At 54.9% G+C, this 27,698-nt stretch overlaps 1 protein-coding gene across 1 annotated transcript; it reads left to right on the top strand.

The window, feature by feature from the left end:
- Positions 1–11,868: 11,868 nt before the first annotated feature.
- On the top strand, positions 11,869–23,882 carry GFI1B (growth factor independent 1B transcriptional repressor). The gene is made up of 7 exons (XM_065927099.1): positions 11,869–11,901; positions 19,445–19,564; positions 20,032–20,172; positions 20,568–20,839; positions 21,395–21,532; positions 22,352–22,610; positions 23,704–23,882. The coding sequence occupies exons 2-7, from the start codon at positions 19,465–19,467 to the stop codon at positions 23,880–23,882; spliced, it is 1,089 nt and encodes a 362-aa protein (XP_065783171.1). The 5' UTR covers positions 11,869–11,901; positions 19,445–19,464.
- The last annotated feature ends 3,816 nt before the right edge of the window (positions 23,883–27,698 follow it).

Here is a 27,698-nt window from a genome sequence, read left to right as displayed (position 1 = left end):
TGGAATTAAGTGTTGTCCTGCGATGGGTTTATTAAGCTTAACAGGGTGTCTTCAAGGCTCGTATGTGTTGTGTTATAGCACATGTCAGAATTCTCTTTATTTATTTGTTGTGGCATGCAGGATCTTTCAGTGCATGCATGGATTCTCTAGTTGTGAAGCACGGGCTCCAGAGTGCATGGGCTTCAGTAGTTGTGGGTTGCGGGCTTAGTTGCTCTGCAGTATGTGGAATCTTAATTCCCTGAGCAGGGATCGAACATGCGTCCCCTGCATTGCAAATTGGATTCTTTACCACTGAACCAACAGGGGAGTCCCCAGAATTCTCTTCTTTTTTAAGGCTAAATAATGTTCCATTGTACACATATACTGTGTTTTGTTTACTTATTCATTTGTTGATAGACACTGGGCAACCTCCTCTGCTTGGCTGTTATGAATACAACTGCTGGAAAGATGGGCTTACAGGTGTCTCTTTGAGTCCCTGCCTTGATGCTTCAGGTACATATCTGGGAGTGGAATGGCTGGATCTGGGCGGGGTGGCTTATAATGGATTCTTTCCTACTTTCCAAATGAGCTTACCACACGTGTCCTTTTAAACCACAAACCAGTCATCTTGCAGAAATGTGTACACAGACCACCTTTCAAGCATGTACCAACTGTAGTCACAAGACCTCAAGAGGGTCCTCACCCTCTTCCCAGCTTCCTACATCCTTTTCTTCAGAGGAGGAGACCTCCCTACCTGCTCTTGGGATGACAAGAAGCATCAGGAATGAAAAAAACACTCACCCTTCAGGGGACAGTGATACAACGGTAATTTGAAAACCTCTGAAGGTGCATGCAAAGCAGATGTAAATTTAGTGCAAATCCTCGTGGCTGGAAGACAGCGCCCCCTGCAGGACACTCCTGGTGCCATTCAGCATTGAGACAGAATAGTGTTGCCCAGATGGGGTTGCATGTCTGGTTCTCTGCAGAGATGCATGCATCGTCCTGAATGTCTGTCCTCGACTCGCACCTCTTTGTGGGTTCCTCTGAGGCTTTGTTTCCTTGGTCTGGAGGCTGAAGCTATGCCCCAGGCCCAGAGACCCCTGACCCACGTAGGATGTGGGGAAAGACAGAGTCTCTCCCATCTCAGCAGCCACAGAAAACTGTTTGCTGATCCAGGCTCCAAGGCCACTGCCTGCGGTGGGGGGGCCTGACCAGGGAGGTGAGGATCGTGGGGCGATTTTCACCCTCCTCAGGCTGGCTCATGACCCCACACACACAAGTTCACACACACACATATTCAGATACATACACACTGCTTGGTGGGAATGATACAAGCTTGCGTCAGATAACACACACGAGCTTCTGATGCTGTCGTGTGCTTGTTGTGGAGCTGGACTGAGGAATGGGAGGTGGGGTCCTTGCCCGGGTTTGGCAGATGCCCCCCCCCACACACACATCACCAGGCGGACTTGACTTCGGTGCCAGCTGCCCCTGGGCTTGCCCTTCCCATCATTCGGTCAGTAATTCCTAGGGACCAACTGCTCCCCGAGACTGAAAGACACAAGGCTTGTGAAGGCCCTGCAGCCTCTCTGGCCTGGGTAAACGTCCCTGGGACTTTTATTCCTTCCTCCACGCCCACGGCCTCCTGTGCGTGTCCAGAGAACACAAACGCGGAAGTCACCGAGGGTTCACGGCGCAGTAACCAGATGTCATGGGTCTCATTAATAATCAACCTACCGTGTAAATGAGCACAGCCCACCTGCTGGGAGTCAGGCCGACACGCCTCGTTTGCTCATTTGCCCCCAGCAGCTTAGGCTTCCAGACTGTCCAGTGAGAGGGAGAAAGGGCAGAGTTCTAGAGTCTGCTGTTGAGGATTTCTGCTGAGATGTGCTTCCCCACCCACTTAAAGCACTCTAGCATATGTAAGGAGAAGGCAATGGCACCCCACTCCAGTACTCCTGCCTGGAGAATCCCATGGATGGAGGAGCCTGGTAGGCTGCAGTCCAGGGGGTCACTAAGAGTCGGACACGACTGAGCGACTTCACTTTCAATTTTCACTTTCATGCACTGGAGAAGGAAATGGCAACCCACTGCAGTGTTCTTGCCTGGAGAATCCCAGGGACGGGAGAGCCTGGTGGGCTGCCGTCTCTGGGGTCTCGCAGAGTCGGACACGACTGAAGCGACTCAGCAGCAGCAGTGTGTGTAAAACGTTTCGTGTGTATTATTTTCATTTTCTACCTGCAGCTCCAAGGGAAGCTTTGTCTTAGCTCCATTTTAGAAACAGCAGATCTGAGGCTCAGGGAGGCCAGTGCCTGCCTATGGTCTGCAGCTGGTGAGTGTCAAGGCCAGGTGCAGCCCAGGTCTGAGGACCACAATGGTGCCCGCATTGCACCCAGCTGTCTGCAGAATCAGATGTTATCTGCTCTATTAGTTGCCACTGGGGTCTCACAGTTTATAAAAACCTATACAAGTTATGGGGGACTTCCCTGGCAGTCCAGTGGCCAAGTCTGAGCTCCACATGTGGGGGCCCCAGGCCCAATCCCTGGCGGGGAAACTAGATCCCACATGTTACAACTAAGGGTTGGCATGCGGCAGTGAAGATTTTCATGAGCCACGACCGGAAAGATCCTGCATGCTGCAACCAAGGCCTGGCACAGCCAAATAAATAAAATATTAAAAATAATAAACATATTTGAGTTTTCCAGGTGGGAGGCAATCAAACAAGGGTTTCCATTAGGAAGGGCTGTGGCAAAGAGTTAGGATTCCTGCCTCTGCTTCTTGGGAACTGTGTGACCTCGGCAAGTCTCTCTCCCGGCCTCAGTTTCCCCTCCTGAAACCTCAGGTGGTTGAATTGGGGATGTGCAGTCACTGTCCCTCTCCAGTCCTCCCCAGCCTCCTGCCAGAGGGCTCCACGGAGTCACTGTGGGGGAGAAGGAGCCAAGAAGGATGGAGAAGCTGCTTGATCGTTGGGTTATTTCCTAAACCTAGAAATGGGGTCCCTTGTTTCACGCTCCTGCCGGCAATGCTGGGAGGCGTCAGGCAGGAGCGTTGGTCCTTGCAGGCTCTTCCCTTGTAGCCTCAGCTTCCCCACCCAAGTCTCAACACCCCTCTTTCCTATCATGGGCCTCTAGGCAAACCAGCTATCTTGTGATGTGAAGACACCCCAGAACCTCACCCGCTGGTCCTCCTCTAGGATGCTGCCCATTCCCATCGAGAGAGTCGTGGAGGCAAGAGGATGGGAGGGTTGAGCTCACGGACTGAGGGAGGGACTGCCTGTGTGGTGCCCAAGAGCAAAGCACCAATAAAGACCTGTTTGAATTGAAAAACATTATATCCACGTATGCTTTTAATGGGCTTCCCAGGTGGCGCTGGTGGTAAAGAAAAAGTGAAAGTTGCTCAGTCATGTCTCACTCTCTGCGACCCCATGGACTATGTAGCCTGCCAGGCTCCTCTGTCCATTGACTTCTCCAGGCCAGAATACTGGAATGGGTTGCAGTTCCCTTCTCCAGGGGATCTTCCCAACCCAGAGATCGAACCCAGGTCTCCCACATTGCAGGCGGATCCTTTACCATCTGAGCCACCAGGGAAGCGCCTGCCTGCATGTCAGTTCAGGAGATGTAAGAGACCCAGGTTCGATCCCTGGGTTGGGAAGATCCCCTGGAGGAGGACACGGCAACCCACTCCGGTATTCTTGCCTGGAGAAGCCCCATGGGCAGAGGAGCCTGGCAGGCTACAGTCCCTAGGGTTGCAAAGAGTTGGACACGACTGAAGCAACTTAGGACACATGCACAGCTGTGTTTAATATATATGGGGAGAGGGAGACTGGAGGAGGGAGGAAGGCGCAGGGAGGGACGGAAGGAGGGAGGGAGAGTGAGCACACATTAGGATGGAGGCGCATGTTTTATTTCCCTCTTTCTACTCTGATCATATTTTGCTTTTGTGATTTAAGCTATAATTAGGTAGATGGATAGGTAAGTGGATAGATAGGTAAATAGGTAGTGGTGGTTTAGTCGATAAGTCGTATCCGACTCTTGCGGCCCCATGGACTGTAGCCCACCAGGCCCCTCTGTCCGTGGGATTTCCCAGTCAAGAATACTGGAGTGGGTTGCCATTTCCTTCTCCAGGGGATCTTCCCCATCCAGGGATTGAACCTGCGTCTCCTGCATCACATGCAGATTCTTTACCAATTGAGCCACCAGTCAAGCCCAGGTCAGTTCTGTTCAGTCGCTCAGTCGTGTCCAGCGTTTTGTGACCCCATGGACTGCAGCACGCCAGGCTTCCCTGTCATCACCAACTCTCGGAGTTTACTCAAACTCATGTCCATCGAGTCGGTGATGCCATCCAACCATCTCATCCTCTGTGGTCCCCGTTTCCTCCCGCCTTCTTCCTTTCCCGGCATCACTGTTTCCAATGTGTCAGTTCTTCGCATCAGGTGGCCACAGTATTGGAGTTTCAGCTTCAGCATCAGTCCTTCCAATGAGTAGTCAGGACTGATTTCCTTTAGGACTGACTGGTTGGATTTCCTTGCAGTCCAGGTAGATAAATAAATAGTAATAAATAACCAGTTTTCAAGTTGAGTTTTTTTTAGCGGTAAAGGGGGCAGGAGCGCCACCGTGTGGCGACTCTGTGCACTGCGGCCCCCCGTGGCGCCTGGCTGGTGCGTTTGTGGGCGCGCACCCCTGCTGTGCCCGAGTGACAGGCAGTGTGGGGCTGCCCGCACCCCAGCTGCCTGCAGTTCCTGTGCTTGGACAGAGCCCCCCAATCTCCCTGGATGACTGAGTCGCCACAGGACTGCAATGGGTGCTTTTCCAGCACCAGGAGGCAAGTCGAGGACGATGGGGATGGGGAGACCCCCCTGGGCGCCCCCCTACCCACCCGCGTGGCTGAGACCACCTGGTCCATCCTCAGGTTGCAGGAGCAGGTGGGCTCAGCTCCTGTTTGCTGCATTCTGTGGCCGTCGTAACCCGAGGCCATGAAGGTACCCAAGGTCACGCAACTGATGCCAGCCGGTGCCAGGACCACAGCCTGAACGCTGCCGCCCCCCGGGCAGAGCCCAGGGCAGACTTGCCAAGGTCAGTGTGTGCCTCTTGTCCGCTGAGACAGGAGTCCACAGGGTCCCTACCCTCACATCACTGCTGGTCTCATTAAGAAGCAGCTGAGGGGCGTCCCTGGTGGCTCAGTGGTAAAGAATCTGCCTGCCAGTGCAGGAGACATGAGTTTGATCCCTGATCCGGAAAGATCCCACGTGTCCCAGAGCAACTAAGCCTGTGCGTGACCACTACTGAGCCTGCGGAGCCCAGGAACCGCAGCTATTGAAGCCCACCCGCCCTAGAGCCCGAGCTCCTCAACAAGAGAAGCCCCCGCAGTGGGAACCCTGCGTACCCCAACTAGAGAATAGCCCCCCTCTCAAGGCGACTAGGGGAAAGCCTGTGAAGCAATGAAGACTCAGCACAACCAAAAATAAATAAGAATCTGCTGAGTGCCCACGACCACGGACAGAGACAAGAATCCAAGGGTTGTCATGGCTGGGCCAAATCCTTTATACCGCAGGTGGCCCCAGAGATTGTGGGGAGTCCGGTAGGCTTCCTGAAGGAGCAGACTGAAGAGAAAGGACAGTCCAGACAGGGGGAACAGAAAGGCAGGAGTTGGAATCTGGGCCCGTGGGCATAGAATGCCGCCTGCCGTATCAGTAAACAGCTGTCACCCGAGGGCGCCCCCTAGAGGATTCAGGATGAAGAAAAACAGGATGCTGGCCCTAGAGAGTTAGGATGCATATCCAAGGAGTAATTTCATTAAACCCAGACTCTTGCTTCTTCCCATATGTAGAAAAGCATTAAATTCATTAACTTGAGATGTCTGGACTTTCTTTAGTTAGCAGTCATCTTTTGACGTTCAACTGCCTGACTGTTTTTGTTTGTTTTTACAAAAACTCTTATGTATCCTGGTTCCTCTTTGAAACAGTCCCTAAGAGCTGAGAGGCTGTCTCCCAGGCTTGCATCTTCCAAATAAAACATAATTCTCAACTTTTAGATTGTGAGTTGTTTTGTTGTTGTTTTTCACTCAACAATCTCCAGCAGAAAAGGATGTAACATATTCAGGTGACAAGGATGGTTAGAAAATGGAGGCTTCGCCAAACACCTTGCTGGCCTTATTCTGTTGTGGTTGTTCAGTCACTAGGTTGTTTGTGACGCTTTGCGATCCCATGGCCCGCAGCATGCCAGGCTCCCCTGTCCTCCACTATCTAGCCGAGTTTGCTCAGATTCATGTCCATTGAGTTGGTGATGCTATCTAGCTGTGTCATCCTCTGCTGCCCCCGTCTCCTTTTTGCCTTCAATCTCTGTGTCCTTATTCAATCTATATGGTCTTCTTCTGTGTCCTTGCCAAAGCCCTGTTCCCACTCGCGAGTGGTTTTAGCAGAAAGTTGGCCAGCCCTGGCCAATGAGAGGCCCATATCCCTCCTTCTGCCACAGTGAATGATGCCGTGATGGGCCAATTAGAGTCAGCCCCTGGCCTCTTACTAAAACTGTTGAGAAAGCATCTATCTTTCCACTGGAGTTTCTAAGCTTATAGACTACAGCTAGTAATGTTGGGGATCTCAGCCCCAGGATAGAGCAAAACTGAGAGATGGCAAGTAAGGTATTCATGCATTGATTGATCCATCCATTCATTCTATAAATACGCTATCAGTGTCTACCATACACTGGTCTAAGCACTGGAGATTCAACTGTGAGCCAGGCAAATGCAACCCCTGCTCTTGTAATGCTCACATTCCTTGTGGGCAGTCAGGCCCCAAAATAAATAGAAAGGAAAGAAATCCACAAGATATTTTCAGAAAATTATGAATGTCAAGAAGAGCAAGGCTGATGAAGCAGAAAGTGCCTGGGATGGGAAGGTCCTGCTTTAGTTGGTGTCCAAGGAGATCTGGCCACAGAGGTGACATTTCAGCCACGACCTGGATGACAAGGAGTCAGCCATGGGAAGATCTGAGGTTAAGCCATCCAGCAGAGGGGATAACAAATGCAAATGTCCTGAGGCTGAATCCAGACAGTATCACTTGAGCATCTGGATCCAACCATACCTGAAGCAGACACTTTTCACTGACATGAAAGAAATTGTTTTGTTTTTCTTAAACCAGTTTAAATCAGGTTTCTGCAACTTGCATCTGAAAAACTGCTGCCATTTGAAAGAGTTCTGATGCTGTGAGTACAGTGAACACTAACTTCTGAAGCTGAGGCTTTTTTGTCCTGTTTGGTAAAGGGAAATCATTGAAGGTTTTTAAATCAGGGAGGAATCTTCCTCATAGTGTTCCTTCTTTCCTCACTAGGCTCATCTCTCTCTTCTTCTTTGTTTTAAATTTTGGCTCTACTGGGTCTTTGTTGCAGGCAGGGTTCAGGCTTCCTCTGGTTGCGGGCACATGGACTTAGCTGCCCCACAGCAAAGTGGGATCTGGAATCTTAGTTCCCTGACCAAGAATTGAACACACGTCCCCTGTATTGGAAGGCAGACTCTTTTTTAAATTCTTGTTTAGGAAAGCTATGACACACCTAGACAGCATATTAAAAAGCAAAGATACCACTTTGCTGACAAATGTCTGTATAGTCAAAGCTGTGTTTTTTCCAGTAGTTGTGAATGGATATGAGAGTTGGACCATAAAGAAGGTTGAGTGCTGAAGAATTGATGCTTTTTTTTTTCTTTTATTTTTTATTTTTTTTAAAGTATTATTTTATTAGTTGGAGGCCAATCACCTCACAACAAGAATTGATGCTTTTTAACTGTGGTGTTGGAGAAGACTCTTGAGAGAGAGTCCCTTGGACTTCAAGGAGATCAAACCAGTCCATCCTATAGGAAATCAGTCCTGAATATTCATTGGAAGGACTGATGCTGAAGCTGCAGCTCCAATACTTGGCCACCTGATGCGAAGAGTCGACTCATTGGAAAAGACCCTGTTGCAGGGAAAGATTGAAGGCGGGAGGAGAAGTGGGCGACAGAGGATGAGATGGTTAGGTAGTATCACCATGTCCATGACTCAATGGACATGAGTTTGAGCAAACTATGTGAGATAGAGAAGGACAGTGAAGCCTGGCGTGCTGCAATCCTTGGAGTTGCAAAGAGTTGGACACAACTGAGTGACTGAATGACAACAAGTTATGTATTTTTTTTGTTTCAAGGGGTCTTAGTTGCCGCACGTGAGATCTTCGGTCTTTGCTGCGGCAGGTGGGATCTTTAGTTGTACTATGTAGAATCTAGTTCCCTGACCAGGGACTGAACCTGGGTCCCCTGCATTGGGAGTTCAGAGCCTTAGCCCCTGGACCACCAGGGAAGTCCCTCTAGGCTCATCTCTCGAATGTCCTATCCTCCTGTCCCCTTCCTTCAGTCACCTCTTCCACTCACGCTGGACTTGGCTGTTGTCATTTGTCTGAAGGTCCTGGCTTCCAACTCTTGTACATCCTTCCCGACCCAACTAACTCAGTCTGGTGTCAATTTTAGATGTCACTTCTTCCATTAACTCTCCCAAGTCTGGGTCTGTTTCCCCATGCCCCAAGCTCCTTGCTTACATGCAAACCATGTTTATATCACAGCACTTATTACCCCAAATTGTAAATTTGGGTGTATTCTGTCCCACCTGCTGGACAAAGGAGAAGCTCACTGGGGCTCCTGTCTGGTTCTTCTTTGAAACCCTAGCACGTGGTACCTGATATGTATTCAATAAACATGTATTAGCTAAAGGATGTCATAGACTGAGTGTCCGTGTCAATGAATGAATGTGATGGTGTTTGGATGTGGGGACTTTGGAAGGTAAATGGGTTTATGAGTAAGGTAAATGAGGTCATGAGGTTGGGACCCCCAGGATGGGATTACAGTCCTCAAACAAAGAGGAAGAGGGGCCAGAGCTCACCCTCACTCTGCCACGCGAGGACTCAGAGAGAAGGTGGCCGTCTACAAGCCAGGAAGCCTGTCCTCAGCAGAGACTGGATCTGCTGGCACTTTGACCTTGGACTCCCCAGCCTCTGTGAGAAATAAATGTTATTTAAGTCACCCAGTCTGTGGGCTTTTGTTCTGGAAGCTTTAGCTGGCGGGAGGGGAGAAGAGAAGGAGGCGCCTGCTATGTGAAAGGTACCAACAGAACTGGAATGAACGAATGAGTGGGCACGCGGCTGCTGGTGTGACAGGCCCTTGGGAGAGGCTCAGTGAGGGCATTTCATCTCCAGGGCTGCCTACTGAAGCGAGTGGTGTTGGCTCTGCGGGCAGTCCTGGATGAGATCCGGAGGCCAGGGCCTCAGCTGCAGGAGCCTATGTGAGGAGGCTGCCGGGGGTCTCCCAGCTTCAACTGATGTGCCCAGGCTCTGGGGTCCTGAACGCTTGCTCTCCCCTAGAGGGGGCTGCAGGTGGCTCTGGGCTTCCCAGGTGGCAGTGCTAAAGATTCCACCTGTAAGTATTCTCTTAAACACAATGACCAAATTTTGGCTGAAGAGAAACATAAGTAACTCAGGACAGTGACTGCAGCCATGAAATTAAAAGACGCTTGCTCCTTGGAAGGAAAGCTATGATAAACCTAGACAGCATATTAAAAAGCAGAGACATCACTTTGCTGACAAAAAGTCTGTCTAGTCAAAGGTTGGAGAAGGAAATGGCAACCCACTCCAGTATTTTTGCCTGGAGAATCCCATGGACAGAGGAGCCAGGCGGGCTGCCATCCATGGGGGTCACAAAGAGTCGGACACGACTGAGCATACACACACACACACACACACACACACACACAGGTGGCTCTCGAGAAGGCTTGCCTTTGCGTGCAGGCTGGGATCCTGGTCTAAGAAGGGATTCCCTGAGTTGGTTACTCAAGGGAGAGGAGAAGGACCCCAAGTGGGATTACATCTCAGAACAAGAGCTAGCTGCACATGCCTGATACAACGGCTTTACATTAGAAAATACCCCATGCAACTAAATGGCCCAAATGGAGGAAGCGGTGAGTAAGGTAAGCCATGAAAAACTGTGAAATCATGAAACATGTTAATAAAAGCCACAAGAGAATTTGGGCGGTATTTAAACAAAATAACATTCAGTGGGGGAAGGAAAAAGACCAACTAATTAACAGTAGCAAAATGTGAGCTTGTGTGTATAGTGAAATGAATTAAGGGACAAGTCCTTGAATTATAATTTTTTATTTCTAATGTGATCATTTTTCTAAAAAAAAATTAGGGAGGGTACACTGTACTGCTTGTGAGATCTAGTTCCCTGGACCCTTGGCCATGAAAGCAGTCCTGACCACCACACTAGCAGGGAATTCCCTATCTTCGGCTTTTCTTCATGTCCTTGAACTATTTGTCAAATTTTCTGCATAACAACAAATATCTCCAGGTGACTGTGGGCAAAACACGGGATGCAGAGAAAACTCCAGGCATTGCCACTACTCTCTCTCCACCACGAAGAGAGACTGGTGGCCTGTGGACCCTCTGACCCGGGAGCCAGGCCCTGACCGGCCGAGGGCTGACCCTCGTTGCCCGCTGGCCCTGCGCAGTGAGACCTCTGGTCCGAACCCCGCCCCTCTTTCTCTCCAGCTCGGACCTTGGCCTCCAGTTGGGTCGGGGCTTCCTGTCGCCAAACTTGTTTTCTTTAGGAGGGAAACACAATCTGTCCAGCGCGGCTGGCTGGCAGAGCATGCAAATTAGCCTAACAGTGCTCTATTCTGTGAGTTCTCCCCGTATGCAAAACCTCCTGAAACAAACCAGCCATCCCGTAAGTAAGCCGGAGGAGGAGGAGGAGGAGGTTTGAAGGGCCGAGGAGGAGAGAGGAGGTCAGGGGTGACCTCTGTGCCAGTGAAGTCGCTCAGGCGTGTCCGACTCTTTGCCACCGCGTGGACTGTAACCCACCAGGCTCCTCCATCCATGGGATTCTCCAGGCCAGAGTGCTGGAGTGGGTTGCCATTTCCTTCTCCAGGGCATCTTCCCGACCCAGGGATCGAACCCACGTCTCCCACCAGGGAAGCTCAAAAGAACTTCTGTGCCAAAGGGGCTGGAATGTCCCCCACAGGCCCGCCCAGCCTCCCCGCGGGGCCAGGACGCCTGCAGGCGGCCCCGCCCCGTGCCCCCTCGGCCACGAGGCGGCAGCACCGCGGGCCCCGGGAGCGGGCGCGCCCGGCGGCTGAGGGTCCCAGGGCTGCGGGAAGCGCCCACGCTCAGTACCACGCCCGCGGCTCTTCACTCAATCTGGGGTCAAACATGGGAAAGCGTCAATTTTGACTTTTTTTTTTTTTCTTTACGGCGACTTCTGCGAGGACAAGAGGGGGTCCCTCTAAAAGCAGTCTGCAGCAGCTCCAGCCAGGGGCTTCCTAGGCGAGGTCTGGGGAAGCTGAGTCCACGGAGGAGCAGAGGAAAGCAAGGAGAAGAAAGAGAGGGAGGGAGGATGGAAAGAAAGAAAAAGAAAGAGAAGAAGTAAAAAAGGGAGAAAGTGAAAGAAAGAAGGAAAGAAAAAGAGACTCAATGAGTTCTCTACGCAAGATCAGCTTTTTAAGTGACTGTTGTATTTCAACTTCACTTTTTAAAATTTTAAGGATTTAGCCATCACTGTTAAAATCCACAAGTTGTTAAAAATTTCCGGAGAGAGAGTGCAGCTCCCGGAGTGAAGGTTTAGAGAAGAGAGTGGGGCGTCCTGGAGGGTTTTGATAAGCAAATAGGGCTCCGCGCTCTCGCGCCGTCTCCATTGGCTGTTCCCTCGCCGCCAGATTTTGACACAAATAATCAGATTGAAAATCAGGGAGGGGAACAGAAGAGGAAAACACACACACACATACACACACAGAGGGTGGGAAGGAAAAAAAAAAAAAGGAGAAGTATCTATTTGTGCCGAGAGTCACGAATTGACCGGGCGGCGCTGATCCGCAGAGTCGCAGCCAGGTTCTCCCCCGCGGACCGGCTCGGACAGGTGAGTACCGAGAGCGCTCCCGCCTTCCCTTTGAAATTTGCATATCTCACTTAGAGATTGTTTCCAAGCAGGTTACCTAGTCCCTTTGGCAGTCCTCAGAAGACTAAGGTGGGCTGGAAAAAAGATCTCTTTTGTGGAATGCGGCTTTCAGCTCTGGAGCCCAGAGAAGAGATGGCAAGGAAGCCGTCTTAGCTGAGATGCTCCCAGTCCCGTACCTGGTAGGAATCACCTTCCGCCAGCGGCGGGTGATCACCGGGGGTTTTTGTTGTTGTTTGCTTGTTTGGCCCTAAGTTTCCCCGACCAGGGATATAACCCGAACCCGAACCGGTGGAAGCTTGGAGTCTTAACCGCTGGAGCGCCAGGGAAGTCCCATGAGCACCCTTTGAAGATTTGGTTTTAGGCTGACAGAGGTCACCTGCCTGCACAGAGTCACACCCACACCCCAGCTCTCCCAGCGACCCGGGCAGGCAAGGCGGGTCACCCGCGGAGGCGGCCCGCGGCGTCCCCCACCTGTGGGCTCCGACTGGGTCTGTCCCCAGGACACTCGGAGCCTTTCTTGGCTGTGAAATGAGAGAGTGGGGTTGAGGACTCTGAACAGAGTCCTAGCTTCGGCACCCAGAGTCCCAGGCAACTTTCACCAAAGTTCCGGGGACACTTGGAGAGGGATGCTGTTCTCATCGAGCCCCTCAGGGGAGGGCGAGGCTGCCATCTCCACCGGTACCCCAGCCTCCGGGAACAAGACTCGGGGAGAGATGGTGCCTCAGCCTCTTCTACCTAATTTTGATGGAGAAGCCAAGATAAATCTGCGTGGGGAGAGGCGCTCGCTCTAAACTAGGGCTTGTTAAGGGGGACTTGTTAAGAACGTCTGTGGCTATGTGCCTGTGTACATTTTTCTGGGAAGAACGTCCATGGTGTTCATGAGATACCATGGCGGGGAGGCGTGCACGGATTAACCTGCACTTCCAGGCGCGGGTCTGGTGGAAGCCAGGCGAGTTGCACCTGCCCATGTGGGCTCACTCCCTACATGTTTCTGAGTGGACAACGGGGAGAAGATTTCAGGGACTGCCCCCGCAGCGGGCAAGACTCCAAGCTCCAGTGCATGGGCGGACTGGTTCGATCCCTGGTCGGGGAACCAAGATCTCACATGCTGTGTGCGGCGTGGCTCCCATCGCCCCCCAAAGCAACTATACTCCAATAAAATTCCACTTAAGAAAAAAGATTTCAGTCTTAGTGAGGGGGCACGTTTCTGGTCCTCAGAGGTGGTTCGGAAAGGATTCTTTGCATAAGATGTGTGAGGTTTCTTCCAACTCAGATTTGGGGGGCAGAGGGGGTTCCCTGGAGGTCCAGTGGTTAGCACTCCATGCTTCTATTATAGGGGGCATGGGTTCAATCACATCCCTGGTCGGGAAACTAAGATCTGGCAAGTTGAGCAGCCAAAAGGAAAAAAAAAGCTTTGGGGGTCAGAATGTCGGTTTCTCAGCAGAAAGTTCTTGGGGACCACCAGAGGGGTGGGGGTTGGGGACCACCAACCTGCTTAGGTTTGACTGATGGAGTCATTCAAAACCAGGGCAGCGCATTCCCTCCAGGCTGCCAGGAAGGTGGGGTGGGGTGGGGTGGGCTGGGTTAGGGGGTTCATTGAGTCTTAGGAGTCAGATCGCCAGCCCCCCCAGCCCGGGAAAGCCAGCCTGATCACATGCGATGCTTCACTGTGATACAACCTCTCAACCCTTTTCAGAAACAAGAGAAAACTGTACCCCTCCTCAGTCTTAAAGGAGTTTTTGTTCCTTTGTTTCAAGGAATTCACATCCATGGGAGCAGCTTAGCCTCTCGTTTAGAGATGCTGGGGAAATGTTTTGTTCACTCCCTTTTGTTTTTATTGAGGTAAATGGCACATAACATGAAACGGACCGTTTGAACCATCTTTGAACTGGCCAGCCCCGGGGTGTTTAGTGCATGCACTTTGTGGTGCTACCATCACCACTGTCCACTCACAGAACGTTTTTCATCTTGCAAAAAACTGAAACTCTGTCCCCATTCCACAGTTACTCCCCATTTTTCCCTCCCCCCAGCCTCTGGCCCCCACCAGGCAGCTTTCTGTCTCTGAACTGGACTACTCCAAGTAACTCACAGAAGTAGAATCATATGGCATTTGTCCTTCCGTGTCTGACTTAATTTCAAGTAGTATGATGACCTCATTGTTCATCTATTCTGTAACATGGGCCAGTATCTCCTTTCTTTTGGAGACTGAATAATATTCCCTTTCTATGTCTAGACTACATTTTGTTTATCCATTCATCCATGAACAGGCATCTGGGTTTTTTCCACCTTTTTTGGCTATTGTGAATAATGCTGCTATGAACCTGGGGGTACAAATATCTGTTCAAATCCCTGCTTTAATTCTTTGGGGTATATACCCAGAGGTGGATTCATCCATTCTTTTTTTTTCCTTTAATTTGGCTGTCTTGGGTCTTAGTTGCAGTATGTCGAATCTAGTTCCCTGACCAGGGATCAAACCCGGGCCTCCTGCATTGGGAGCTCAGAGTCTTAGCTACTGGACCACCAGATATCCTTTTGACATTACGTTCTCTGAACTTACAAAGAGGCTTTTAAGATTCTTCCAAATTTCACGTAGAACTAATGCCCACTCTCTGCTGGGGCCCCGAGAGGGACCAGGTCTCACGCCCCGTGCCTCCTGCATGGAATGAATGGCTTGTTTGTTTGTATATTTCCCCTTGAGTTGTGTCTTCAAACATAAAGGAAGTCCAGGGGTCCCTCCTAACAGACACTGAGAAACGGAGGCTTTCTCAACCCTCCCAAAAAGGGAACCCGAGTGATGAGTTTCTTAGTCAAGGTGGGTCAGTCCCGCGCTCAGAGACAATGAACCCCAGCATGGGATTTTAGAGCAAAAGGGAAGTTTAGAAATCTCTTAGTCCAACAGTCCTTTTGAGAGATAGGAAAACCAAGCCTCAGGTTGGCGGCAGACAGGGTCAAGTTCAAGGTCACAGAACCCGATTCGGCAGCTCGGGAGGTGCCGTGTTGTGTGGAAACCCCAGGGCAGCTGCTCTGGGTCCAAGTGGAAGTCGGGGTGCAGGGCTGCCCCCCTTCAGAAGCACTGGCCGAGATTCTGACTCGGGGCTAGGGCGGCGGGGGGGGCCTCTATCAGGATTGGGGGTTTCTGAAGAGATATTAACAACGAGGCTCTTTCCGGAGGCCCTGATACCATCAAGGCCTCTGTTTTATGAAGAAATCTTGGGCTTCTTTCACAATCTCTGCTCTTAGTTCTTTCTCATAACAGGTTCGTGTGAATCAAAACGGTGTGGTTGTTAATTAACTATAGTATAGGTGATTGGTTCCTGTTTTTTTTTTTTTTAAACTCAGCTCACAGGGGCCAGAAGGAAGTTCTCTGGGTGCCTTTGGCCCCCACGGGGAGCTTGATGGCTCAGCTGTAGGCTTGGCTATGCTACCGTCAGTTTGCCAGGCTTAGCGGAGAGAATGTTCTAGGGAGGGAGGGGGAGGGGTGGGGAGTGGGGGTAATCACTAGAGTAGGCCTCGGGAAACCTTCCTCCATCTGGGGAACCCCAGAAACAGGGACCCCTTGCTCTCTTGTTTAAGTGCCCCCAAATCCCAGAAGTGCCGTTGTGTTATCACCTGAATTCCATCAGCTGACCTCGAGGGTCTCCTCCGGTTGAGCCCAAGTGGTCCCGGAAGCTTCCTAAAAGGAGTCTGTTCTCTCACCAGCCTCTCCACCCCAAACTCCTCATGAACCCAAGTGGGGCTGGCTGGGTTCCTAAAAAGACCAAAGATAGAGAATTTGTCTTCCTCCCCTCCCTACTCCTGCCCCTCCAGGGAGCCTTCCCCTCCCTGCTCCAGGCAGGTGATCTTCAGTGTTGGAAGGATCGCACACAGTCCAGCAGAGCGTGGGGCCAAGAATCCAGGCCCTGCAGGGCAGGGGCGATGGGCTCAGCCCCGGTGCGAGGCCCTGGACAAGTCACGTGGCTCTGTCTGCCTCGGGTGTCCCCCTGTGACCCGTGACGACGATCACTGCCTCCCTCGCCTGGTGGGGGTCAGAGTCGATGACTCCACACTGCCAGGGTTTTCTCCTTAGCTTGTCAGCTCAGCTCCCTCTGCCCTGAACCAGCGCCCACCCTGTGGTCTGACGGTCAAGAGCATGGAGGCCCGGGAGGGGAACCTCTAAGTCTAGCTCCGCCTTGCTCTGGGACCCTGAGCCAGTCTCTAAGCCTCAACTCTTCCTCTGTAAAATGGGGTCATGGCTACTCAGCTCACACACCAGGCTTATCCGAGCGAGGCTTCAAGATGTATTCCCCTGTGTTCTAGCTCAGCGGCTCTAATTCTAGTTGATCAACTACCTCTGGTTCTAGTTGATCAACTAATAAAATGTTATGTTGTTTATTTTAAAAAAATCATGTTTTGATTGAAAGACAGACCACGGTTTTGGAGGCCCCCCAGAACAAAAGGCGAGGAGAACCCAGTCCCCCCGGCCCTCCCCCAGAGTGTGGAGGTCTCCTCCCACTCTGCCCGGGGTCTGACCTCCTCTGGGGGCAGGGAGGGGGGCTCCCAAAGCCAAGAGTTAGAAGGGGGAAGGAAGAGGGGGTGTGGGGAGCCCTGGGTGGGGGGAGACGGGGAGGCAGGAGGAAGAAGACTGTCGCTGGGAGATAAGGCGGCCGCGGCTGCCCCACAGCTTGGGGAAGACGGGAGGCCGGCCTGGCCTTTGAGGTCAAAATCTGACAGCTGGACGGACCCCGGAGGCCTTCAGGTCCCACCCCCTCATTTCAGAGCCCAGAGGGGACGGGCTTGGAGTGTGTCCCGTGCCCATGCATGCCCGCTGGCTTCAGCCAAGACACCGGGGGTGCCACCTGACCCAGCAGGACCACGCAGTGCCCGCCCCGACCAAGCCTCTGCTCCGCGGGCCGAGGCCCCCCCGGCACCACGCCGGGCCCCTTACACGCTTGCAATAATTAAAGGTCTTTCTCAGCGCAGCAGCCCCAGGAGGCTGGTTTGTGATCCCCATTCAGCAGATCTGGACACTGAGGCTTCCATCAAGGTGGGGGCTGGGCCTGAGCCAGGCCCCCAGGGCGGAGCGGCCACGGCCCAGACTCCTGCTGCCCCCAGAGGGGCAGGCGGGCTGGGCACGGTTGGTGCCTGCCCTGGGTCGTCCCCTTGGGGAAGGGGTGATCGGGGACGGCTCCCCAGGCAGGGCTCCAGGCGCTCTCTAATCTGCCGGCTCCCAGCCCCCCACCCCGGCCACGGCCTTATCACCCAGAGCCTTGCTGTTGTTCGGAGCTCCCCCGAGCTGTTTCCCGCGCTCTTTTTCCCGCGCTTAGCCCTATCACGCCCGCAGTCTTGCCCAGCGTGGCTCCTCCTCCAGGCCCAAGCAGAGCTGTTGGCGGACAGTGACTAATTCCTCCCACTTCTGCCCGCACGGACCTGGGGGTGGGGCGGACGGAGGGCCACCTGGTGATGCTCTGTCTCCCGGGAGCCCTCAGGAGGCCCTCGTGGCTGGGATCGGGGAGGGGACACGTCGGGGACAGGGGCCGTGGCTGCTCTGTGCCCCAGAGGGCTCTCACCCGAAGCCAGGAGGACCGGACGCTCAGGCTGGCCTGGCTCTGCCCTCCCTCGGCCGCTGGCCCGTGGGCTGAGTGCCGGGCCTGGGCTGCCCAGGGCTCAGTCCCCACACTTGGTAGACCCTGACCTCCTCCTCCGTGTGCACAAAATGACCGCAGGCCTCCAGCGTCGAGCCTTGAGCCCCGCATACAGCTCCAACCATCCCCTCCACCCACAGGGAGAGAGAAAAGGGCCCTCCTTCCCTGGGGAGCAGGCCCTGGGCTGGGCCGTGGACCAGGGCGGCATCAGCTCTCGACTTACACGATCGATTGTGTGGGTTTTGCGATCGCCATGGCCTCCCCCATTGCAGCCCACCTGCCAAGGTCCCCTCTGATAGGCATTGACCGCATACAGTGGGCTCGCCGGCCTCCGGAACCTGGAGGCCCCACCTTACAGAAAGGATTACAGGCCCAGAGAGGTTAAGCGACGGCCCCAAACTGCACAGCAGGTGAGCTGGGATTCCAACCTGCGAGCATCTGACTGCCAAACTGAGCTCAGACCGCAAGTTTCCACGGTCTCTGAATGCAGACCCCAGTGGGATGAGGAAGCAGTTTTCTGGGTGCAGGGTCCACAGTGGGTCACAAATGGAGGTACCCCTGGCCTTCGTTCTCTGTTCCCAGCATAACTCAGGGCATGCGGCAGGAGCAGTCTGATCTGGGATCTTCTAGAAGGGAGTGTATTGGTTTCCCAGCAAGAGAGCAGTGAGGGATGTTAGGCTTTGTAGCTGCCATAACGAAACACCAGGACTTCCCTGGTGGTTCAGTGGCTGAGACTCAGCACTCCCAATTCAGGGGGCCTGGGTTCAACCCCTGGTCAGGGAACTGGATCCGGAACGCCACAGCTAAAGATCAAAGATCCCGCGAGCTGCAGCTGAGACCTGGTGCAGGCAACTGAAGGGAAGTGAAGTCGCTCAGTCGTGTCCGACTCTCTGCGACCCCGTGGACTGCAGCCCACCAGGCTCCTCTGTCCATGGGATTTTCCAGGCAAGAGTCCTGGAGTGGGTTGCCATTTCCTTCTCCAGGGGATCTTCCTGACCCAGGGATTGAACCCGGGTCTCCCGCATTGTAGGCAGACGCTTTACCATCTGAGCCACCATGTGACTCTTATGCAACAAGGATAGCAAAACAAGAAACCCACATCTGAGCCAGCAGGGAAGTAACTAACTCAATACAAATGAATATTATAACAAAACTCACAAACCAGGTGGCTTAACACCCAGGAGCAGATTCTCTCAGGGTTCTGGAGTCTAGAAATCCAAAGTCAGAGTGTCGGCAAAGTCAGCTCCTTCTGGCAGTTCTGAGGGACGGTCCGTTTCAGACCTCTCTCCTGGCTTCTGGTGGTGGCCAGCTAGCCTTGGCTCGGGGCTACATCCCTCCAGCCCCTGCCTCCGTCTCCTCGTGGCCTTCCTGTACGCACCTGGGTCGTGTGTCCATATTTCCTTCTTCTTAGGACACGAGTCATATTGAATCTAGGGTTTCACTGAACCCGACGTGACCTCAGCTTCACTTGATTGCATCTACAAAGACCCTATTTTCAAGCAAGGTCACAGTCACAGGTTCCGGGTGGACGAGAACTTTAAGGTGACACTGTTCAACCCAGGAGGGCTTCCCTGCTGGCTCAGTGGTAGAGAGACCGCCTGCCAATGAAGGAGACACGGGTTCGATCCCTGGGTCGGGAAGATCCCTTGGAGGAGGAAGTGGAAATGAACTCCCGTATTCTTGCCTGGGAAATCCCATGGACAGAGGAGCCTGAGGGGCGACCACGGGGTTGCAAAGAGTCGGACACGGTTTAGTGGCTGAGCACGCAGGCACGCTCATCCAACCCAAGTCAGCGGATTCTGATTTTAAGAGGAGGCCCTGAAACATAAAGGAGCATTTTCCTTCTTGTCCCACCTAACCCTTCTCACCCTCTCTCCCGGTAGGTGTGGGGCACCCGCTGACAATGCCACGCTCCTTCCTGGTGAAGAGCAAGAAGGCTCACACCTACCACCAGCCCCGTGCCCGGGAGGATGAGCTGCTCTGGCCGCCGGCCCTTGGCCCTGGTGAGTCCGAGGCCACACCCACCGGCCTTGCTTCCCCACGAGAGGGGGAGGCAGGAGCATCCCATCTGGAGGTAGCCGCTCTTCTGAGTCTGGAATCAGGAGGAGCTCAGTAAATGCTGGTTGAGTGAATGAATGGATGGATGGATGGCTGCCCCATCTCTTCTCAGCCTGTGGGGGTGATGAGCGCATCCTGATTGGATCTGGCCCTCAGCAGCTGACATGTGATTTGTGATCGGAGGGCTGATCCAGGGCTGAAGTTGGGTGCTTGGAAAAATGGAGCTCTCCAGGGGGTGGGGGTGGGGGTTCCTCCTGGTCTCCACCCTGCTCCCAGCATCCTGGGTAGAAGCCCCTGAGTGTGACGCTCCAGGAGCAGCCGCAGGGGGTCTCCCTGTGGTGTCCCCCCACCCCCCAACTCTTACCAGATCTCTAAGCAGAGCTAAAGTCTGACCGTCTTGTCTCCCCCACAGTGGCCAGGGACCAGGTCCCGAGCACCATCCCTGTCCTCAGCTCCCTGTTCCCAAACCAGTGCCTGGACTGGACGGACCTCAAACGGGAGCCGCAGCTGGAGCTGGAGCAGAGCCCGATGACCCGGATGCCCTCAGGCCCAGGTGCCCAGCCCGGGGCCCCCGCCTCTCCCCAGTGGGCGCAAGGGGACTCAGAGGGTGGGTAGGGTCCCTTGGAGCTGTGGAGTCAGGAAGGGTCGACAGTCCGGGCTCTCGGGCTTCTGCTTGGATCCCTCCAGGACGGCGAGTTTATTCCCGGATGAGATCTCCCGCATGGTGGGCAGGCCCACGTGGTGGGCAAGGTGGGCGCTCTGCCGGGGTTGGGGTGCTTTCCTGGACTGAAAAGTTGAGGAGTCACAGTGAGCACCCAGACCTTCTCCCCGCAGGAAATAATTCGGGTTGCACACCAAAGCCTCAGCGTGGGGTCACGGTGGAGGGTGGCGGGGAGCGGGCGCCCTGTTCTTAGCGTCACCACTAGACGAACATCCCACCCTCCACAGAAGGACCTGCTGTGACGTCCCGACCCCAGGATGGGGACTCGCCCTCCTCCGACTCACCCCCGTTCTACAAGCCCAGCTTCTCCTGGGACGCCCTGGCCTCCTCCTACGGCCACAGCTACCGGCAGGCCCCCTCCACCATGCAGTCCGCCTTCCTGGAGCGCTCCGTCAGCCTGTACGGCAGCCCTCTGGTGCCCAGCGCCGAGCCACCCTTGGACTTCAGCCTCCACTACTCCCCGGGCATGGACGCGTACCACTGCATCAAATGCAGCAAGGTGGGCGGCCGGGCCCTGCTCACACCCCCTCCCCAGCACCTGGCAGCCACGAGTGTCCCTAGTTGGGCACCCCCTGTGCTGTGACTCGGGTCCTCTGGTGGGATCAAGAGTTCACAGTGTTCGTCTTCATCACCACTCTGAGCCCTGACCGCGTGTTAGGCCCTGTGCTAAGCACTTGATGTGCATGAGCTCCAAGAGGTAGACGAAGGGCTCAAGTTCAGAGAGGTTGAGTCACTTGCCCCAGAACACACAGCAAGTAGCTGTCAGAACCACCATGCCCACCTGGCTCTGCCCAACTCCCGCGTCTTAACCACTAGGCAACTCAGCCTCTAGACAGGGCCAGAAGGGGCCTTCCAGATCCACCCTCCCGTGCCATTCTATAGCCAGGAAAGCCAGACGCAGAGAGGGACAGAGACCTTCCAGGACACACACGCGCCAGCAGTCAGCAGTCCAGGGATGGCTGGCTTGCTCCCTCCTCTGGACGTCCACCTGTGGCCGGGCTGGGCGCCCCCTCCCCCCTGCAGCCCCCCGGCCTCACGCTCCGCCCCCCCGCAGGTGTTCTCCACCCCCCACGGGCTGGAGGTGCACGCCCGCCGCTCTCACAGTGGGACCCGGCCCTTCGCCTGCGACGTCTGCGGGAAAACCTTCGGCCACTCCGTGAGCCTGGAGCAGCACACGCACGTCCACTCCCAGGTGGGCAGCTGGCTGGGCACACGAGCCCCGGGGCTCTCCCCAGGAATCCTAGGGGGCTGGGGGTGGGTCTCTCCACGCCCCTGAGAGTGACAGACTGGGGCCCCTTATCGTCTGCCTCCTTGATCTGGGTGTCCATCCGCTGCCCTTAACAGTCCCTGACGGACCAGGCCGGCTCCGCGTACAATTGGAAGAGGCTAGGGGCTCGGGTGGGATGTCAGTGGGTGTCTGGGATGCTGAGGAGCGGCCCCGCCTTCTGGGCGCTCAGGGCAGTTTTCTCCCCTTTGAGGCCCTTGACTTGGAATCCGGGAGTCAGGTTTAAGTGTTCGTCTCATCCACTCAGCCCTGCCTGATGCCAGGGTCCCTTCTTCAGGATCCCATTCCAGGGAAAGCACCTGATGCTGCCCCGAGGGCTAACACCTGGGCAGATCTGAACGCTCAGGAGGAGAAACAGGCCGGGGTGGTGAGAGCGTCCATTCGTGATCACGTTCACAGCCACGCCAGCTGCCGGGCCAGTTCTTGACCTCCAATCCTCCCAATGACCCTTTGAGGTCACTACTCACTAGTCCAATGTACAGATGAGGAAACTGAGTCTCGGGGAGGTTGAATAACTTGCCCAAGGTCATGTGGCGAGTAAGAGGCAGCAGCCAGATTCGGGGCCCCCAGAATTCACTCTTAAGCAAACCACAAGGTTCCCCAACAGGACACCGCTCAGCCGCCAGGCTCGGCCCTCCTGGGAGGGGCAGGAATGGGGGTGCCCTGCGTCGTGTTCCTCCAGGCCCTGTCCTCGAGGCCACCCCAACGGAGTGTCCTGTTCCTCAGGGGATCCCGGCCGGGTCCAGTCCTCCGCCCAGCTTGGCAGCCCCGGGCCGCGAGGCCCCGCCTGACCCCCCGGGGCCTCGTTTCCTCCGGCAGGAGCGCAGCTTCGAGTGCCGGATGTGCGGCAAGGCCTTCAAGCGCTCGTCCACCCTGTCCACGCACCTGCTCATCCACTCGGATACGCGGCCCTACCCCTGCCAGTTCTGCGGCAAGCGCTTCCACCAGAAGTCCGACATGAAAAAGCACACCTACATTCACACCGGTGAGGCCTGGGCTCCGCTCCGCCCCACTGCCCCTCACCCGCCCGGGCACCCCCCAGCCCCTCCAAGCATCCCCCAGGGCCCAGGCTGAGCCTCTGAGTGTCCCCGCCGATCACTGTTCGAAGGTCCAGGCTTTAGGACCTGGCTGCGGGGAGGGCGGTGGGGTGTCAGGCTGCCAGGGGAGGCTGCTCCCCTCCAACTGGAGGGCTGGACGCTGTGCTGCTTAAAGGAAAGAAAATGCACAGAAAAAATACCGGAAGGAGAGAGCAAAATGTCAGCACTGTGACCCACGGGCAGAAGTGTGAGAGTGGCAGGTGAACTCCTCCTGCCGCCATCATTCCTTCCTTCACTCATTCTTCCACTCATTCATTCCCCACTTGTCATTCATTCATCCTCTAGGCATTCATTTATTCATTCCCCAATTCATGCCCACACACATACATTCCCCAGTCTATCATTCATTCATCCCTCCAGATACTCATTCATTTATTCCTCCACTCATGCATCCCCCATTTGTCTTTCTTTCATCCTCTATGCATTCATTTATTCAGTCCCCAATTCACACCCACACTCATTCATTCATCCCTCCACTCATTCATTCCCCATTCTATCGTTCATTTGTCCCTCCAGATGTTCATTCGTTCATTCCTCCACTCATCCATTCCCCATTTGTCATTCATTCATTCCCCAGTTCACTTCCACATTCATTTTATTCCTCATCCTATCATTCATTCATCCCTCCAACTATGCATTCATTCCTCCCACAGCCAGCCATTCATTCTATCATCCATTCACCCCTCCAGCCTTCCGTTCATTCGTATCTCCATTCATTCATTCCCCCAGTCATTCATTCCTCAGCTGTTGACCAGTGCCTCTTTTGCACAGAGCCCTGGGCCAGGTGCTGGGCTCCATTGGTAAACAAAGTGGACCCAGAACTGGGATACAGTTTGAAAGGGGTGGGTGGTCAGACTTTTTCTTGCCTCCCTTTTCTAATAATTTTCAAAAGCGAATGTGAGATAAAGCATAATAAAGTCCCAGAGAACAAATGCAGGGCACCTGGCCCAGGCGGCCCTGACCCTGTCTCTGCTGCCCCAGGTGAGAAGCCACACAAGTGCCAGGTGTGCGGGAAGGCCTTCAGCCAGAGCTCCAACCTCATCACCCACAGCCGGAAGCACACGGGCTTCAAGCCTTTCAGCTGTGAGCTGTGCGCCAAGGGCTTCCAGCGCAAAGTGGACCTGCGGCGGCACCGGGAGAGCCAGCACAACCTCAAGTGAGGCTGCCCCGAGCCCGGCTCCCCGCCGGCCCCGCAACTGTGTCACCTGGAGAGAGGCCAGTCTCACACACCCAGATCCCCAGTCTCCTAGAGGCAGCCCTGGACAGCTCTCATCCAGCCTGTTCTGAGACTCACACTGCTGTGTGGCCTCGAGCAAGTCACCTCCCCTCTCTGGGCCAACATTTCCGCCGCCGCTGGGAAGGGGCAGCTGGGCCTTCTCCAAGCCGATGCTGTCTGCAGGTCCAGGAGCTCAGCGCCTTCCCCTGTCAGAGCCCAGGAGGCCAGAGTAGCCCCAGGTGGGCCCAGAGAAATCCTCCCCTATTTGCTGCCCCCGGGGATCGGGTCAGCTTGGCTTTCAGCAGGCCTCTTTCTGGGAGATGGTCAGAACCATCTCCCGCCTTAGCGGGAGGCCTAGCACCCCTCTGCTTCAGCCGGCTGATCCCCACTTCTGACGGACACTCTGGCCACGGGGATTCCGGTTCTGCTCTCAGACCATGGAGAAGCCAGCAGTTACTGCTGTCAAAAGCCTGCTCCTCTCAACAGCTGTAAATAAAAATAAAGACACCCCTTTACTTACATTTGACCAGCATTTGCTCAGTGCCTACTGGGTATGAACTACTGCCTGAGGCTTTGGGGAGGGATGGTACGGAGTCTTGAAAAGCAGAGAGAGCTCTGTGGTCACTCACAGACACGTTGAGAGACCACACAGGTAAGCGCCGGGGCAGAGCCATGGAGACCCCTGTGGCAGGAGGGCAGGCGGGGCCAGGTGGGCGTAGCCGGGGCGCTCTGTTTCCTGCGACCGCTCTAACAAGTCACTGCCAGCTTGGCGGCGTCCAACAACACCAAGGCCCTCCAGGCTCCCCCGTCCCTGGGATTCTCCAGGCAAGAACACTAGAGTGGGCTGCCATTTCCTTCTCCCGTGCATGAAAGTGAAAAGTGAAAGGGAAGTCACTCAGTCGTGTCCGACTCTTAGCGACCCCATGGACTGCAGCCCACCAGGCTCCTCCGTCCATGGGATTCTCCAGGCAAGAGCACTGGAGTGGGGTGCCACTGCCTTCTCTGGTGGCCCCTCACTAGCTGCCAGATTCTCCTTTGTAAAACGATGAATGTAGCAGTCCTCCCTGGGGGCTGTGAGAGGGTCCCCCGAGGCCATGCCTGTACCGCAGCGAGCCCGGCCCAGCACATGGTGAGTGTTGCTCGGCCATGAACATGCCCTCTTGAAGTCCTGACTGTCCTACAAGGCCTGCTCAAGTGCTGCCTCCTCCAAGAAGCCTCCCTTGGTCATTCCAGCCAGAGTTCTTCTCCTGCTTCTAAACACGGAGCTCCTTGGGCTCCTTGAGTACAGCTCAGAGCACACTGAGCCTGCACTAGTAGTTATCTGTGGACAAGCTTCCTCTCTGCTAGAAGGAATTCCCTCTGGGCTCTGGCTTTCAGCACCAAGCCCGTGGCTGGCCCACTGCAATGAACACTTCTGAATGAGTCACTTCTGGGTGCCAGGCTAGCCCCAAGGTTGCTCGACATTGTCTCTGATCCACACGGCCCTCTGCAAAGGAGATGTCATTATCCCATGTTACAAAGTGTAAATGAGGCTCAGAGAGGCCGCTCATCTTGCCCAAGGTCACCCAGCGGGTAAGTGCAGAGCTGGGATCATTTGATCCATGTCTTCTTTGAGTTTCTGTTTGCCTTTCTTCCCAACGACATCTGCGATGTTTGCTGTCCTCCACGGTGAGTCTAGAGGTTTCTGAGGCCCCTGGGGAATGGTAAATCCCTGGGCTCCCAGGCTCTGGGTTTGGCTGGGCAGGACCCCTTGGCGTACTTCATTGCAGAGGCCCTTCCTGTTTACTTTAGCAAGAATTCCCCTGCACAAACCCGTCAGGTGTGCGGAGGGTGGGGTGGAGGCTTGGGATTTGCATACGAGGGTGGTCTGGTCTCCTCAGCAGGCTTTCAGATCCTGTCCTGCCGGCAGGCAACCTTGCACTTGAAGTCCGAGGAAGAGGGCCTCTGGCAGCCAATCCAACGGAGGCGCTGGGGCCCTGGAGACCCCTGCTCCCGCCCCTCCTCCCATCCATGGGGACCCGGTGGCCCAGAGAGGGAAGAAAACTTGCCCAAAGCCGCACAGCAGAGTCAGGCTCACCTGGAGTGAGCCTGCACCTCCCAGAGATGGGAAAACACACATACACACACACACGCACACACACACACGTGCGCATGGAGGAGATACTTTGCATGCTCCTTGTTTGCTAAACAAAACCACTCTAATATCAGGATTTCAGCCACTTCTGCGGCAGGGCGGGGCTAGGAAGAGGAGCTCTTTCTTGAAGAAAGACAAGGCGTCTTTCTTCCTCTGCTGAGGTTGGGAGAATGGGATTGCTCTCGTCGACCCCTCCACCCAGTGCCCATGACAGGGTGGTGAGGCAGAGGTGGGGGGCTGCAGCCTCGGAGCAGGGGGCCGGGACCCCACCTCCACACACACTGCGGAGACAGGGGGTCAGCGCTCAGGCAGGTATCTGATTGTGAAACCTGCTTCCTGGGAAGAGTCCACGGGGTGTGGGAGGGGCGGGGGAGGGCAGAGCCACCCTGCCACCCCTTCCCTGCGCCCACCCCTCACCCAGCCTTGGGAATCCCAGGGAGGATGGGCTACCCGTGCGGAGCCACAGCCCTGGAGAAGGCCTGCAGGTCAGCGTCAGCCCACAAGCCAGCAAGCTGTGCTCAGGCCTGTAGGAACATCTCAGCCTTTGGGACAGCAGGGCTTCACTCAGCACACTGGGGTCTGGGGCCCCAATCACATGGGTGCAGTGGGCCCTCCAGCTGCTGTGATTGGAGGGAGTCCAGTTGCTCGTTCTCTGCGTCCCAGTCCACTACCACTACCCCTCGTCTGAGATGCCCAGCGTGGAGTCCCCGCGTGTGAAGCCCCATCCAGCCCAGAGAAGACTGCCCGGGGCTTCCCTTTCCTGCACGAGGGAAAGGGCCCGGGGGCGGAGTTGCTGGCCACCCCCCCCCCCGTCACGTGGCCTATTGGCTGTGACGTCACACAGAATCCAGGTCTTCTGACCCTCCGGTCTAGGGCCTCTCTACCAGAACAGCGTGACTGATTGCACGATGCCAGGGGACCCTGCTTACAGAAAACTCGGAGTCAGTGGCGGCCTCTGAGGCTGTGTGGGAGATGAGGTGTGGCTGGACTGTGGCACTGGACTGGCTGCTGGAGACTGGAAGGGTGTGGATGGAACAAGTCAGACATGGTGTCGGTAACTCAACTCGGAGGATTGATTTACTCTGGGGTACATAACAAAACCGATATTTTAATATTAAAATGAACTGGTCAAGTCAGGAAGCAGAATGCAACATTTGAATCAATTTTCGGATGGAATGTCCCACCGGTGGTGGCAGCTTCAGGTGACACCCTGAGGCCCCGGCCAGCCCCTGAGGGACACGCTGGGAGAGGCCAGGTGGCCCTCCGTGGAAATCAGTGGTCGGCATGGAAACGGACCTCCCGGGGGCAGTCCATCCAGGCATTTGCACAGTGGCTGAACTGACCCCAGCCTGTTAGGAGGGGACCTCCCCACCCTGCCCAGTCTCAGCAGGGCCCCGGGAGGAGGTCGGGGCGGCTGGTGTTGCTGTCACCCCAAGACTGACCGAGAACCTGGCTTAGAACCGCCTGCAGCCCCCAGTTCTCCAGCTGGGCTCCCCAGACCACACCGAGCATGCAAGACAGATTATCTTTCCGAAGCTCAGTTTCCATGTCTCTTGGGGTCCTCCCCCTGGTCCAAAGCAGTCAATGGCTCGGGTGCCTTGGGAAAACTCCTCTGGGTCGTGGGTC

This window comes from Muntiacus reevesi, chromosome 3, assembly GCF_963930625.1.
Source record: "Muntiacus reevesi chromosome 3, mMunRee1.1, whole genome shotgun sequence".
Taxonomy (NCBI): domain Eukaryota; kingdom Metazoa; phylum Chordata; class Mammalia; order Artiodactyla; family Cervidae; genus Muntiacus; species Muntiacus reevesi.
The sequence above is the reverse complement of the archived record's forward strand: the minus strand, read 5'-3'. Positions and strand labels throughout refer to the sequence as shown.